Source organism: Haliotis cracherodii, unplaced genomic scaffold (genome assembly GCF_022045235.1).
Source record: "Haliotis cracherodii isolate W230 unplaced genomic scaffold, xgHalCrac1.p SCAF_8, whole genome shotgun sequence".
Classification (NCBI taxonomy): Eukaryota; Metazoa; Mollusca; class Gastropoda; order Lepetellida; family Haliotidae; genus Haliotis; species Haliotis cracherodii.
This window is the reverse complement of record NW_027266341.1, coordinates 35,418,982-35,433,367: the sequence shown is the minus strand read 5'-3', so window position 1 is coordinate 35,433,367 and position 14,386 is coordinate 35,418,982. Positions and strand designations below refer to the sequence as shown.

General features: G+C 39.0%; 1 protein-coding gene across 3 annotated transcripts in view; it reads left to right on the top strand.

Annotated features, from left to right (window-relative positions):
- LOC139450730 (protein WWC2-like) overlaps positions 1-13,839 on the top strand; it is an 89,983-nt gene extending 76,144 nt beyond the window's left edge. For 2 of the 3 annotated variants that reach the window (XM_071232535.1, XM_071232534.1), the window contains exons 19-25: positions 703-954; positions 1,237-1,335; positions 1,720-1,867; positions 2,761-2,834; positions 3,573-3,596; positions 9,050-9,177; positions 9,812-13,839. In XM_071232535.1, the coding sequence (XP_071088636.1) occupies positions 703-954; positions 1,237-1,335; positions 1,720-1,867; positions 2,761-2,834; positions 3,573-3,596; positions 9,050-9,177; positions 9,812-9,935 (849 nt within the window). In that variant the 3' untranslated portion in view covers positions 9,936-13,839. The remainder of the gene's footprint in view (positions 1-702; positions 955-1,236; positions 1,336-1,719; positions 1,868-2,760; positions 2,835-3,572; positions 3,597-9,049; positions 9,178-9,811) is intronic. The other variant, XM_071232536.1, reaches the window with a different exon arrangement.
- Positions 13,840-14,386: the final 547 nt, after the last annotated feature.

Below are 14,386 nucleotides of genomic sequence, written 5' to 3'. Positions count from 1 at the left end.
CCATATTTGGTTATCACGTGACCTCACGGGAAAAGTTTTTTAAACTAAAGATTATTTAAAAACAAGACAGATAATATAATCATAAATCCTAAACTATCGTTGATAGCAGTAGTTATTTGAATACTTTTTCAACTGTACTTAATTATTGACCATAAAAAAAATTGATATCGATTGACCCCTGGTTTTAGGTGGTGAAGGTGAAGAGACCAACTGACAATAAAACCATGAAAGAAAGAAAATATTTTTGACAAAAAAAGTTGGTCCAACTCTGTTTTACAATTAGATTAAATAAAAAAGGCACACAAGATTTTATCACTGCTCCTCGTAAGATGGATGAATAATATGTATAAAAGTCTTTATTTTAACTAAATAACAATCAGTTACCTTGTGGTGTCATGCCATGTTAAGACCTATTTTCTTTTTAACTGTAGCAGTACTAATCTGGAAGTGGACTTTTTTCCGGCCACCTACATTGAATTTTAGACCATATTTTTTTTAAACCAGCCAATATTAAATTAGAAAATAAAGGCCTTACTTTGCCATATCCCATGCTAGATGGCATTAGTTCCAGGTGTGAGAAGCATGGTGGATTCAAAAGGGGTTCTAGGGGGTTGTATTATGTTGAAGATGACCCCTCCCTTTTGAAAATGTTGGATCCACCTTGAGAAGGTAGCCTGAGTTTGTGTGTGCTCCCTGCTTCAGGACTACAATGAAATGATGCAGGAAGTCCTGGCTGAACTGGAAAACATTGAAAACCTGGACGACCACTTCTCTGAATCGGATGAATCTCTACACGTGAAAACATGTGATGCTGAGACAAATACCGAAGGAGATTATTCGGTGAAAGAAATCAAACGGAGGCCACACAATCATCACATTCGAAACAGCACCATCCGTCGGTCACAAACATTCTCACCGGCATGCAGACAACAACCGCCTGGCTATGTGTGCAAGGTATGTAACCTCAGAAAACTCACTCTCCCACTCATTTATGATAAGGTAAACATTTCTGAAAAGAATCACTGCCTCACTTGGCTGATTACGTGTCATTATTAACGGCTGTCTTGGATAGTTGGTGTTAACACTGGTGGTTGTCGTGATTTCTTGCTGTCCATGGCGCTAAACACGAGTGGAAACTTGTTTCAGAATAATATATTTGATATTTTTCTGTTTAATGAAATGGGGTGCTTACTCTTTTCATGTATTACATGATGTTATGAGTTCCCTATTTTCCAGCTCAATCGTAGCGACAGTGACAGTTCTATGCCATTGTACAAACGAGGGCCATTCCAGAGAAATGCATTGGAGAGAAGAAGCCTTCGATGGAAAGCCAAGGTACTTATCACAATGTTGAGACACAATTCAACCATTCTGTGTCCAAAATCCCCCAATACTATTTCCATGAATGTAAGGTATTACCGTATTCAACGTAATAAGGGCTCCGCTCTAATAAGCTCCCACGGCGATATTTGCTAATATATTGGCCAGTGAACAATACCAATTAGCACCCCTTCTGATTGATCAATGTACTCAACACTTATTTATTCGCTTATTATGTCAAATACGGTACCTATAAAACATTCTGTATAGAAAAGTGCAGTGGAGTAGGCTCATGCCAACATTTTGATCCAATATAAAGGCTGGTGAATTCCTCCCCCCAATAAAACATGATCTGGTGAACATTTCTTACCCTGCACTGCACCCCTCTGGATGTTGCAGTCGTCGTCCTCCGCCCACCTGAACCCGAGGACATCTCTGGACCTGGAGCTGGACCTGCAGGCCTCCCACGTCAAGCTCTCGCACCTCAACGATGAAATCACACGCTTAAAAGAACTGAAGCGACTAATGGAGGATGCCAAGTCAAAAGGTACATTGATGGGATCTGTCAAACTACCCTATGTTAGTATGATGAAGTGGTTTCCAGTAGCTCATGCGTTTTGCTTCTTTTTACTTCTTTTAAACCGCCTCTCTGGTCTAGTGGTAGAGCATCAGTGGAGAGCGGAAGGTCTGGGGTTTGATCCCTGGCAGCTTCATACATAAAGACGTTAAAAGATGGTACTTACTGTTTCCCTGTGTGGCGCTCGGTTAGATCGGAGTCCGTATACTGTGTCTGATTGGGGTATTCATGTGAAACTGCGGTATAGTATCTCAGTGTGCTATCACTCTAAATCTCCATCAGTCCGGACTAGAACAAGCAGCCACAAACACACACACGTACATGCACATCGCTATATAAGTGCAATAATCTTGCGATGTTAAACCCCATTTCACCGGACCTTTCATTGACTTTAATTTGTTACTATTCACAGGCTCACTTTTGAAAAGCCAGTTGTCAATATAGCAATACTTGCCAATTGAAAGCAGGCTTCTCTTGACCTACTACATGTCACTTTTTTCAAAGTAGACAAACAAAACTACCTACCCTAATTTTGAAATGGCTGAAATTGAAGCATGAACAGAGCATTGGGATGGGGATGGGGTGGGGGTGGGCTGCTTGTGGTGTGTTCTTAAGATTAACAATTTTTTTGATGGTTGCAACATGTGACCTGGCTGTCATTGTATCCCGAAAGCATGGCTAGTTGCTGATACTATCAACCACCAGTTTTCCCAACACAGACTTGGGTATATACAGACTCTGATATATGGAATATAAGCAAGGATTGATAGATTTATAGATTATCTGCGAACCACGTTGTTATGCCCTCAATTCAGAAGCTATGTAGTAAGAGTGCCTTTGACATGTTACACCTTCTCCCACAGGAGCAACAGAGCTGCCAAATTGGTTGTCTGATGACGACCAGCTCCAGAAGCTGCTGTCCGATGCGGAGAAGTTGGTGAGTAAAAAGTAGTTACTGATACATTTGTGAAGAGAAATAGGAACTGGCAGTTTAGAAATACAATATGGCCGAACATAGTTCCTCCTGGAAACGCCAGGGCCAGTCCTGTCTGCAGGATGCTCTCCTTGAGGTGAGGTTGTCCTGGTGCTCTTCATGGAGATGATGGATCAGAGTAGTTCCTCAACCCCATGGACATTAAGGGTAAAACTTGAGGTGGGACCAGGTGGTCCAGGGTGCCATTGTACAAAGCGATCTTAGCACTAGGGTGATCGTTACTCCAATTCCTTAACATAGACCTACGACAGTCGTGGCACTAAGGTTGTTTTGTACAATGGCACCTGTCAACCAGGACACCTCAGTCGTACTCTGCAGAGTTGCATCCTTAGCACCATTTTTTTCGTATATCTGATTCACCCTGATTATGTTTCTAAGTGTTTCCGCACCATACCAGCTAATGGGTTTCAGAATATGTTTGTTTGTTTAAAAACAAAAGGAAAGTCCAGTCACATGATGTACAGATAAGCTTGTGGCAGCGGTGTAATGCTAAGCCATCACTGTGCTGGAGTGGCAGGGTGGTAGGGTAGTTTGATAGGGAAGGCACTATCCTCCACAACATCAATATTTGGATCCAAACATGGACCCAGTTTTTGTAGCTTATTCTTGGAATCCCCTTCAGTGACTGCTATGAAATAAACCTTCACAGACTGCATCCTCATTATGCTGTGTTCGTTACAGAAACTGGGGATTCTTCGACATCATGTAAGCGTTTGATTAGTTAATCCTGCAGTCAGTCGACCAATCAGCATGAACGCATGATGCTGATGCTGTTTGCCCTCTCCCATAGCATGTGTGTGTTAACAGAAACATATGGCGACAAGAAAACCTTTGTAGTGTAAATGGGATCAACCGAAAACGACAATTGTTAAAAATGGCAAAACCCAAAACGGCAAGATGTTTTTAACCGAAAACGTGACAGCTTTTTCTTTAGATTAGAAACAAAAATGGAAACACATTTTCATTAACCCTTTTTAACATTGATATATTATCTGGTATGGTATATGTGGTGGTCAGTAGAAAAAGAAATCAACAGAAATTATGATTTTTCCACGTCACTCAGTGTGCACGAATTTACAGGTATTATATCATTATCCTGTCAATACAGAAGGAATTAATAGGAACAATGTACAAAATTTACAGAAACCCTGTATACCTGGTGTATTTCTGTGTCTGTGTGTACTGACTATTTCTTACGACTGGCAATAAGATCGATATGTTTTGCTTCCATAACAACACGATAATCACATAATGAGCAAAATAGCATTTGGCATAAATGTGTTGCGGCATTGTATCATTGGTCGATTTTTCTATTCTGACAGATTAAAAATTGTCATCTTTTTACAAAAACGGTTTCCGTTCAAGTGTGGTGTTTTTTGTTAAACACGTAAGAAGAAGTTGTTGCCATTTTTGGTGTTGCCAGTTTTTACTTTTGCTGTTCTCGGGTTTATTCGTATATATCTGTAGACAGGAGCATGTAATGTAAACTCTGTATCTTCTAACTATCATAAAATGTGTCTAAAAGTTCACCCCATGTTGACATAAACAACCTGTGGTTTGAAGTTTGTAGATCTTTATGTACATGTAGAACCTATTCCAGTCACCAACTGTGACTTTATATGTGACTAATTTTTAACTCACTCATGAACTATATCCTTGGAATCTGTCAAATTTTGACTCTGTTGGGACTGGTTAAAAGGTTGGACTATATATAAAGACAAAACAGAAAGCAACAATCATTCATCTTTGTTTGCGTACACATACATTGTACATGAAATATTGACCTGGGATGCTGAGAACAAACAGACTGCCTTGTTTCTGAAGACTGTTTTTCAAAGTCGTGTCCTCAGTCGGAGTTCAGAGGTGAAGTTCAGAGGTGAAGTTCAGGAAGTGGTTCACTCCTGACAAATCTGTGTTTTCCGTTTAGTCAATCTAATTAAGCTTAGTTTCTCATTAACAGGTGAGTAAATTCTAATTAACCAAATGGACAACAAAGTGTTGGGATCAATAGGATTACATTCAGGATTAGCAGTGTTGTTTGAGCTGACAATGACTGAGCTTACTTCCAAGTACGAGAATGTCCGGCATGCAGCTTCATTTCAATAGTAAATTGGTTTTTGGGACTGTTATTTTAGTCCGAAGTCTGACGTGTAAAAAGTCGGTATTAGAGAGTTTTAGGTCCGTTTGACGATAAATTATTAAGGAACTCAGGAGACTGGAGAAAAGGTCCAGATTTTCGCCGAAATCCGAATTTGACAGAGTCCCGATTTGGACAGATTCCACATATTGTAGCTGGAATATTGCTGACTGCGGCGAGACGCAACTTACAGGCATATGAAACAGTCTAGGAACTAACTTCCTCACCACTCACACCCCACTCTGACTACTAAATACCTGTATCACACTAGACTTTGATCTGCCCGGCTGTCCCTTGATCTATACAGCTGATCAGTGCGGCTCTCTGCTCCCGATTTGTGTCGTGTGCCAGCTTGCTGAATCATGCCTCTACCTGGTCCAATTCCATGCGTAACGCAATTTGTGAAAGCAATTTTCTGATGTCAGAGATACTTCTGCATTAGTCCTGAGCTTGTCATTAAAATCCACTTTCTAGACCAAAGATGGTAGTTCTATCGTCATCATTAGAATAAGCATATTGGAATGACAGTGGTTGAAGTGTGATGACATCTTTTTCTTTTGCTAATAAGGATTCAGGTACTGATGAGAAACCCTAAGGGGGATTCTGGGTTAGAATAGGTCCCTAGCAACCTATGCTGGTCGTAAGAGGCAACCACACGGGTCAAAGGTAACAAGACTTGGTGGCTTGGTTGATTGTGTTTCATTGTACCACGACAGTATGGATCGTTGCTCACAATATCAGTCACTGGATTGTCTTGTCAAGAATATTGGTCAGCTGGAATATTGCTGTATGTGGCATTACACATCAAACAAACTAATGAGAACTTAGATTTATCTTCCAAAACTGTCTCCCACAGGAGATATTGATTGGGTGAGATCAAGCGATATCTACATTTTAGATATCGCTGCAATGAAATTACATCACAATGCTTCCCAGACCATTGTGACGTCATTGGGTACCATGATGTCACAATCCATTGACATCACTAATATGGCTCTGCTACTGAAGCTGTTAGCAGTACTTTTTACACTTAAGACACTGCTTATTAATGTCTACAAACTGAAAAAGTTGGAAGAATGATGTTGGATGATAAATAGAATCTCACGCTTGTGTCTTTTGATATCAAATATGTCAACACTCGTTGATAAAAGTTTTCTCGACTTATGTAGATATATTTGATACCAAAAGACACATGATTGAGATTCTACATGTATCAATCATTTGGCGGCCCTCATCCATCTTTATTAACAGATTCAGTTTGTCTTGGACATTGTGTTTGCATGAAAATAAGAATTTGCATATGAATTTCAGAATCATCTTGCATAAAAATAGGGTAAACTGTTTCTTAGATTACCTTGGGTATGCAATGATTTGTGAGTGTGTATTGTGTAATGTGTTGTGGCTCGTGCACCTTGATACCAAATGTACAGTATGCTGAATGTCAGCTTCTATTTGTCTTCTGCAAATTAGCATTAGCAAAATAGACAGAAATTCAACTATGGAAGCATGTGTGTTTGAGGATGCTATTGTTTTGCCTCTCGTTAGTGTCTTGTTAGACTGGTAATTCTAGAGATTGCATCTGCTTTCTGTTTGTTAGCATGAATATTTTACATTAGATTACGTAAACAATACAAAACCACTTAGTTGTATTAGTCGCCATGAAATATGTAGAAGATCGATTGGTTATTGACAATATGAAGTATAGGTCATGTTGAAAGTAGTTGTCGTTGGTTGGTGTATGGATGGATGGGTGAGTGGATGTTTACACTAATGACCAACCTAATGGGTAGCATATTTGCATGGTATACATGAGTGCCAGGTTTGATTCTCATCGTGTTTGAAGTTTTCTCTTCATGTTTTCCCTTCATTGTGTTACATCATTGAACAGAGTTGTATCCCTTGGTTGTAACAGGATATGATGTCATAATGCCTTGCAGGGTCACACTTTCACATTAAGCTGGTGCTGTGTAATGTTACTGAACAACTGTACCAATGGTGTGAGAACTTATTCACTCAGTGGCTGGGCCCCATTCCTCAAAGAGGAGGCAATCATACTTTAACATAGACTTACGACGATCATTGCTCAAAGATTACTTTCTGGAATGGAGCCCTCTTGAATCTACCGATAGTTCCATGCACATCATTGTTGACTGGCTTTGGAATCTGCCATAGACCAGAAATAGTATGATTTATAATTGTTTTAAAAAGTATGACCAATCAGAAGTCTAATTTTATGTAGTGGAATTGTCTGAAAGAAACTGGATTGAATAGACCCTTCTTCACTGATCTTCAAACGGGACCACTTTGATCCCTAATGTTTGTATTTTATAAATAATTTGGGTTTCTGTAAAGATGGTATCATCAGTGTTTGGGGTCAATTTGCTTTTCAGTTGAAGTGAGTTACCTCCCTTGGTCCCATGTGTAAATGTTAATATATTCATCACATGCTGTTGTATACAAGTTACTTGGATGTCCTGGAATGTGAATGGCAGAGATTGGGGTCATGTTGCTCTTGACAACCATGTCAGGAAGTAGGTCATTCATTCACAACTGGAGTATAGAGCTGTCCTGATTGATGTCTGTTTGTGCATGATTGATCCCCACCAGGCTTGACTTTGATCATTGACATACCTTATCAAGGTTTATACATGTTCTGGAGTCAGTACAGCACACTATAGCCCTGGAGCATGTATATTCACCTTGAAGGCTATTTGTTTGTGTTACCTTTGAACTAGTTAACATGGTTAGAACCAGGTGTTATAATGAAGATGCTTTTGAGTTGAAGAATTTGGTCATTAAACTTCAGTGAACTCCATCACAGGTCAGTGTGTACATCAAGGCATGTGATTTGCTGGCAGTGACCTAGTTATTGCAATGAACAATATGTATGGTCTATTAACACTAATCTGGGCCTGAGGGGAATATTTGGAATGTTTGGCATGCCGGAGTACGACTTGATCATTGTACTGTATAGAATGTTGACGCGAGTGACTTTCCATGTGATGTTTGTTTGTAAACACTGCCGGAATGTGTGTCATACATATCGTGACATATGATAGAGCTGGCATGACCCATGCATGTTATGAAAATTTGATTGTTCCTCTCAATTTGAACAAACACTGTTGTTCCGAAATTTGAAATGAATATCATTAAGTATAGAGTTGGAAAATATATTTTGATGTTGATGTTCAAGCTGTCTGTATTGTATTGATGAAAATTATCGCATATAACAGTCTGCATTATGTATACTATTTCTCTCTCTGCTTTTTTTCAAATTCGTGTGGGCGAAGTATTATCAATCTGTCTCAAAAGATATATGCCATATCATTATTGTTTTGTATTACGAAGATGTCCTGATGATATCCTTCAAGAAGGACTTTGCTCTTGTGCTGTACATCCTCTATGTCTCACATTTCAGTAAACCTACACTCACCCCTTTATGCTTTCCCATGGTTCTCACAGACTTAAATTACCACCACCACCACCCCCCACCTCCCATTATTTTCATTTACCAATTTCATTTGCTACTCATTCAGAATGCGAGTTATAAGCCACCCTCAATGTTGGATTGGCAATATCAACAACATGGCAGTCAGTTCAATTGATTAGGATAGAGTTTGTGAGAAATTCAACATTAAAGAACTGACTGACATGTAAAAAAAAGGCTTTAAGATACTTTTTGATGGTAAAGATGTCTTTGTGTCCATTAAAGCTAGGGATGGGAAGTCCTTTACCCATTTCCCTTTTCCTTATCTTGACGTTTGATGGGTTGGTAAAATGTTACTGAAAATTAAGGGTGGGTGATTTGAAATAGCAAGAACAAAGGGAATGGATCCATGGGCCAGTGTCAGTTTACTGAAATGTGAGCCTAGGAGATACAGAGGAGGAGTGTTAATGTGACTTGTGTCAAGGGAGACCACTCCCCTTGTACTCACCTGTCCTTGGATGACAGGTGCTGATTGGTCTGCTGGAGGGGTGGCTATTTGTCAGTGCTCAAGTTGATCCTTTCCTTGTCTTGCAGAGTCAAAAGAAAACTTTGATGAATGTGTCTAAACAAGATCGCCGTGCCCAGCAGCTGATGAAGAAGGTCACAAGGGATGTACAGCGCATGCGCAGAGGAAGTCAGCAGTGTAATGCCATCAACTTCAGGTAATAGTCGTCAGGATTTACCTTGGGTGTTTAATTTGAGGTCCACAGGACTCAAAGCCTTTATTTGTATGGGTAGCAGGATCCTATAGAAATGTCAAAAATTGAATACTCCTCCACAAGTGACACCAGTTTGCACATGCTCAGTAGGAGCATGAGAAGATCGTGAATCATTCGACTGTGTTTGGAAGATGATTGTGTACAGAAAGAAATTTGGTGTAATTTGGAAATAGCACATTCATTCCTAAACATGCATACAAATTGTCTGTGTCCCAGTGGATGCACTTTGTATAGTTTTGAATTCGTATAAGATTTCTGGTCCGGTAAATTTATGACTGAGTTGATCAAGTCAAGACGTGAACTGAGAAAGCGGAGAGAATGCACTGCCTGTGCCCTACTTCTGGTCCTGTCAGTGATTTGTTTCATCAGCTAGGACTTTCTATCAACACCAAGCTCCCATGCAGTGATATATCACTGGTTTGTCTGAAGGATGATATGTCTAGTTCAATTCTCAACTGAGCACATTTGGGTATGAATTTGAAAATTGACCTGCTGTCTGTGTCAAAACCATATGACCATGGAACACATTATAAACTTATTGTTTGAAATTTTGAATGGTAATGTTGATTTGTTTCAGAGAAAAGATGGCCTTTTTCACAACAGTCAACATGAAGGTGCCTGTCATACCTTGTGAAACCACCACGACGGACGACAGACTCGAGGAATTCCTCAACGATGACCGAGTTGGAGAAGAAGTCTGATTGCTTTGCCAAATGTCCATTTGTGAAAGAAGTCATAAGATGAATTATCTGCCCCTGAGGAAGTCGTCAGCATAGAGACACATTTAAGAGCTGCCCAACATCTGCATACTGATTGGACAGAACACAGGCAATGTTCTGCTGTTCACACCAATGGTTGTGCTGGTGGTGAGGTAGAGCTTGTGGAAGTCAAGGAACAAGAATGTGACCGAGTAAGAGCAAAGTGGAAAAGAAGAAATCACAGCTGTGAGGATCATGTGGGTGACATGATCTTTGAAGACAATTGCCATTAGGCCGTATGGCCATATTTGATACTCATATGATCAACAGAGCCATATTTGGTTGTCATGTGATCAGCAGTACCATATTTGGTAGTCATGTGATTTAGCAGTACTTACATGATCTGAGGAAATGTTGGCAACTAATTTTAATGGAAAGTTTACAAACTAAAATTTTGGATAAGTTTACTTTGTTTTTCCTGCCTTTTTTATAATACACGGATACATTGTCATGTCAGTATTGAACAGAAAGAATTATACCTCGAAATTTCTTCCAAAAAATCAAGTTGAAGCTGGGACAAGCCTTCCAATTTGTTTATTAGGTGAATGGTTGTGTTTCATTTTCATGATCAGCATTATAAAACCAGTCCATCATTTGACGGGCAAGAACATTATCAGAATATCTTCTCAGTATTACTACTGGATATTAACATGATGAAGCTCAAAAAGTATTTTCTAAATTTTATATTTTCCGTAAATTTTATTTGATACCATTTGCAGAAATAATGAAAACATGTCGTCATGGAGACCATGAGATAATGCACTGGTATTGATGGCTAGATTCTGCAACAGGGTACTTGTCTTGAAAGACAATGGTTGACATCAAAAGATTGTACTCAGTATTCCCTGAAGGTATATGTATTGGCTATATGTATACTATATTCTGCTCTTTTGAAAGAAAGATTGTTGATTACGCAAAAACTAAGTTTGCAGTTGTCTTTCTTCTTTAAAAGTGAATTTATTGCGGTGACTTTTGATTTATGAATATTCATATATAAATGAATGTCTCAGTTACATCGTGCAATTTAGCTCTGCGTTATTAATAATATTGTAGCTTTCCATACCAGTTATAAAAATAGCACTCTTCAGCTTCAGTGGTTGTAATTGTCTCAGTAGCAAGTTAAACTAAAGCCCAGGTTGCCATGGTTACATAGTTATATGATAAACTGCCATGCGACTGGGAATGATATGTGTGCAGTGACGTGTTCAGTCTTGGAATCAGTATTGGGATGTTGTAGGCTTGACTTGGTACAATATGGCTGTCCTTGTCCTCTGACCACAAGATTATGAATGTATATTAGGCATTTTAGTTTAATTTATTTGGGTTTAGGATCTGCCTACCAAAAATTCACAAATGTGGAGAAATTATAATTTCAGAACTGTATACTTTTAGTGTCAGGAACTTAAACCAGGTTTTCTTATGGACAAAACTTCAAAGAAGAGTTAACTTTTCATGACAAACACTTTCTTGCATTTCAGATTTCTATTTTCCACCTGATAGTCAATACTTTTAGGCAATCAATTAAAAAAAATGTGCTTTTGAATGTAAAAAATAATAATAATGATCAAATTATTTTTGTAAGATCCCTGAGCCATATTTCATGTTAGACAAAAGATGCCTAGCAGATGCTGGCAGGAACTTGGCTTCTCTTGTGGATGAACATTATGTGGGAAACTAGTTTGAATATGATTTCCTCTAATATTCCGCTGTCATGGATACAGTGGTTTTTATCTGTTTTTCATGGTTAACGTTTATGTAGGAATTGCTCTAACTGAAACTTTTTGGTCATGCTGGGTTCAGTTGTAAGGTTTCATTTTCAAAAGGTTTTCATGAATGTTGATAAACTCTGAGAATATGAATGCTGATGTTACTATGGCAATACTGAAAATCTGTGTCCATATTTGGTGATGAGGATACATGTGATAATTGTGATATCGCAGTTTTTACATTTTACCAGTGAAGTGATAGTTTGCTGATAGTATGGATTTCTGTACCGCAATTCTTACTCTTGTGTCATATACTACTCAACATGGCATAGGGATACTCGGCGTGCCCAGATGCGGGATAAATCGGTCTGGATGGTTGGAGATGTTGGCCTACGAATAGGATGCCATTTGGGCTGGAGCTGATGTCTGTTAAGCTTCTTTAAACAGGGATGAGAATGGATGTTTTTCTTTTCAGCTGAAACTTCTTTGCAAAGGACCGTGGTCCGTAATTTGGGGGTGTTTAGGGGGAAGCCATGGGATTTTATCAAATTTGTGGTCATTAAAATTTGCGGAAATTCAAGGATCCACAGAATATTTTCACCCCTGAATGAACCATCATGCCATGGGAGCATGCAATAGTGATAAGAATAAGATTTCATTGTTTAAACAGCGAGTGTATGTGTTTAGACACTGAATTGGAAGAAGTAAATCTTTGATGCAAACAGCTTCACTTCTTGCCAAAACAACAAAATGAGTCCTAAGCTCACTCAGATGCCTGTGTTTGAACAATCCTTCTCAACTCCTGATTGAGATGCTGTGCTAGCTCACACTCTTACGAAAGCCATGAGACAAGATACTTTTGTTTCTATGTCCGCTTCACATGAGTCAAGTCCGGCCCAAATCACATCTGATTCATACATCTTCAGACATCCCGTCATTTATCCCCCCTTGATACTCGAAATTCCCCTCTCGAATGTTGTGTAGTTTACATGGAGTAGTACAAAGAGTGTATGTTACATATTTTGTCATTATATAACAATCGTATGCTTGAACATGTGTGTTGTTTGTGCTGCACAAACCATGCAATAGGAACGTTGTGTTCGTTGATTTATTCCAGAAAACTCATTAACGGAAGACCTACGTGGCGAGGCTTGGGCTTTGCTGTTGAACATGGTTATTAGATTTTTGTACGATATGTAAATAAAAAGGATCTACTTAGTGAGACAATACGTGCATGCCAAAGTCTAACTGTATATAGTCTATTGTAGAAGCAGGAATACTTGGTTACTCCTGTCTGTGATCATATTTATTTCTCATAGAGCATATCCATATTGTATTTGTTTCATTGTCACCACCATCATCATCATCATCATCATCATCATCTTCATCCTCATCTGTCTATAGTCATTGTGTGTATAGAGTATCTATCGCCGTCATGATATTGAATATTGTGTATACATTTTCATAGAATCATCCGTCATACTCAACAATATAGTATCACCCACTTGTGTCAATATTAACATTGTTATACTTCTCATTACACACCACATGATATTTGATAGTGTATTTTATATGATAACTCATCGGGAAGGGTGGGGACATTTGTCGTGAAACGCGATAATGACAACCGCTCGGATACCACTGTGCAGCCGTCAGGGACTTACGGTGGATCTACACTACGTAGATATGTATGTATAGAGTTGTTTGTCACGGCTGGCATATACTCACGAGGACCCGCAAGGGAGGCAACTCGCTCCTTTTTTCACTTATATCCAAGAAGAAAACTGAAATAATTGTTTTGCTAAAAAAAAAGCTGGACACCAATTGTTATGGTTATTTTTGTAAGAATTACTTGACAATGTTCTCGAGAACCCATCTGCGCCCTCACATACATTGACATAACCTCATCGTTCAATCCTTACCGAGATCAGCTGAACTGGCATTTGCATGGATTAGGCCCTGCACAGTTACCATCCTCACCGGCCCTTACCATTGTGAGGAGACACAACAGCTTAAATACTGATGGATTCTGGTGCCCAAACTTTGGCTGAATCTTAGCGCCATAAGTCTTTTATTTGATATGTACTATTCAAAAGAATGAGAGAAAAAAATCGTTTGAGCATCAGTAAGACAAAAGATGGGGGGGGGGGGGGGGGGGGGGGGGGACAGTATGTCAAAGGAAAGAGTCCATTTTCATTGAAGACACTGTTAGCATCTTGGTAAACAGTTGCATTTCTCTAGCACAAGGCCAGTATATTAAGAACTGTGGGAGAAATACAGTAGTGTTGTGTCTGATGGCAGTTGTGCAAGACTCTATTCTATGTGTGGAGAGCTGGTCGGGTGCTCCGTCTAGAATGTAGCAAGTTTTACAGAAAGTCGCGTAGAATGACTTGTTGATAATACTCTGTTTTGAAGTTTTTCTCCTTGCTTTAAGAATCATGTTCTTTTTGCAGTTAGTTCTTGAATGATATGTGTATGGTTTCAGTGACATTATTAAAAGTTATAAATGGTATTTATGTGAAATTTGAAATTGAAACTATATGTTGAACATGAAATATATGCAAGTTTGGGTTGTTGCCAAGTCAATTGAATTGTTTCAATAAGGACTATTTCCGTTGCGTTTGGCACATGTTGATCAAGAATTGACTGCAATTTGTCATAAACTCTTGAAACATATTATTGTTTGAG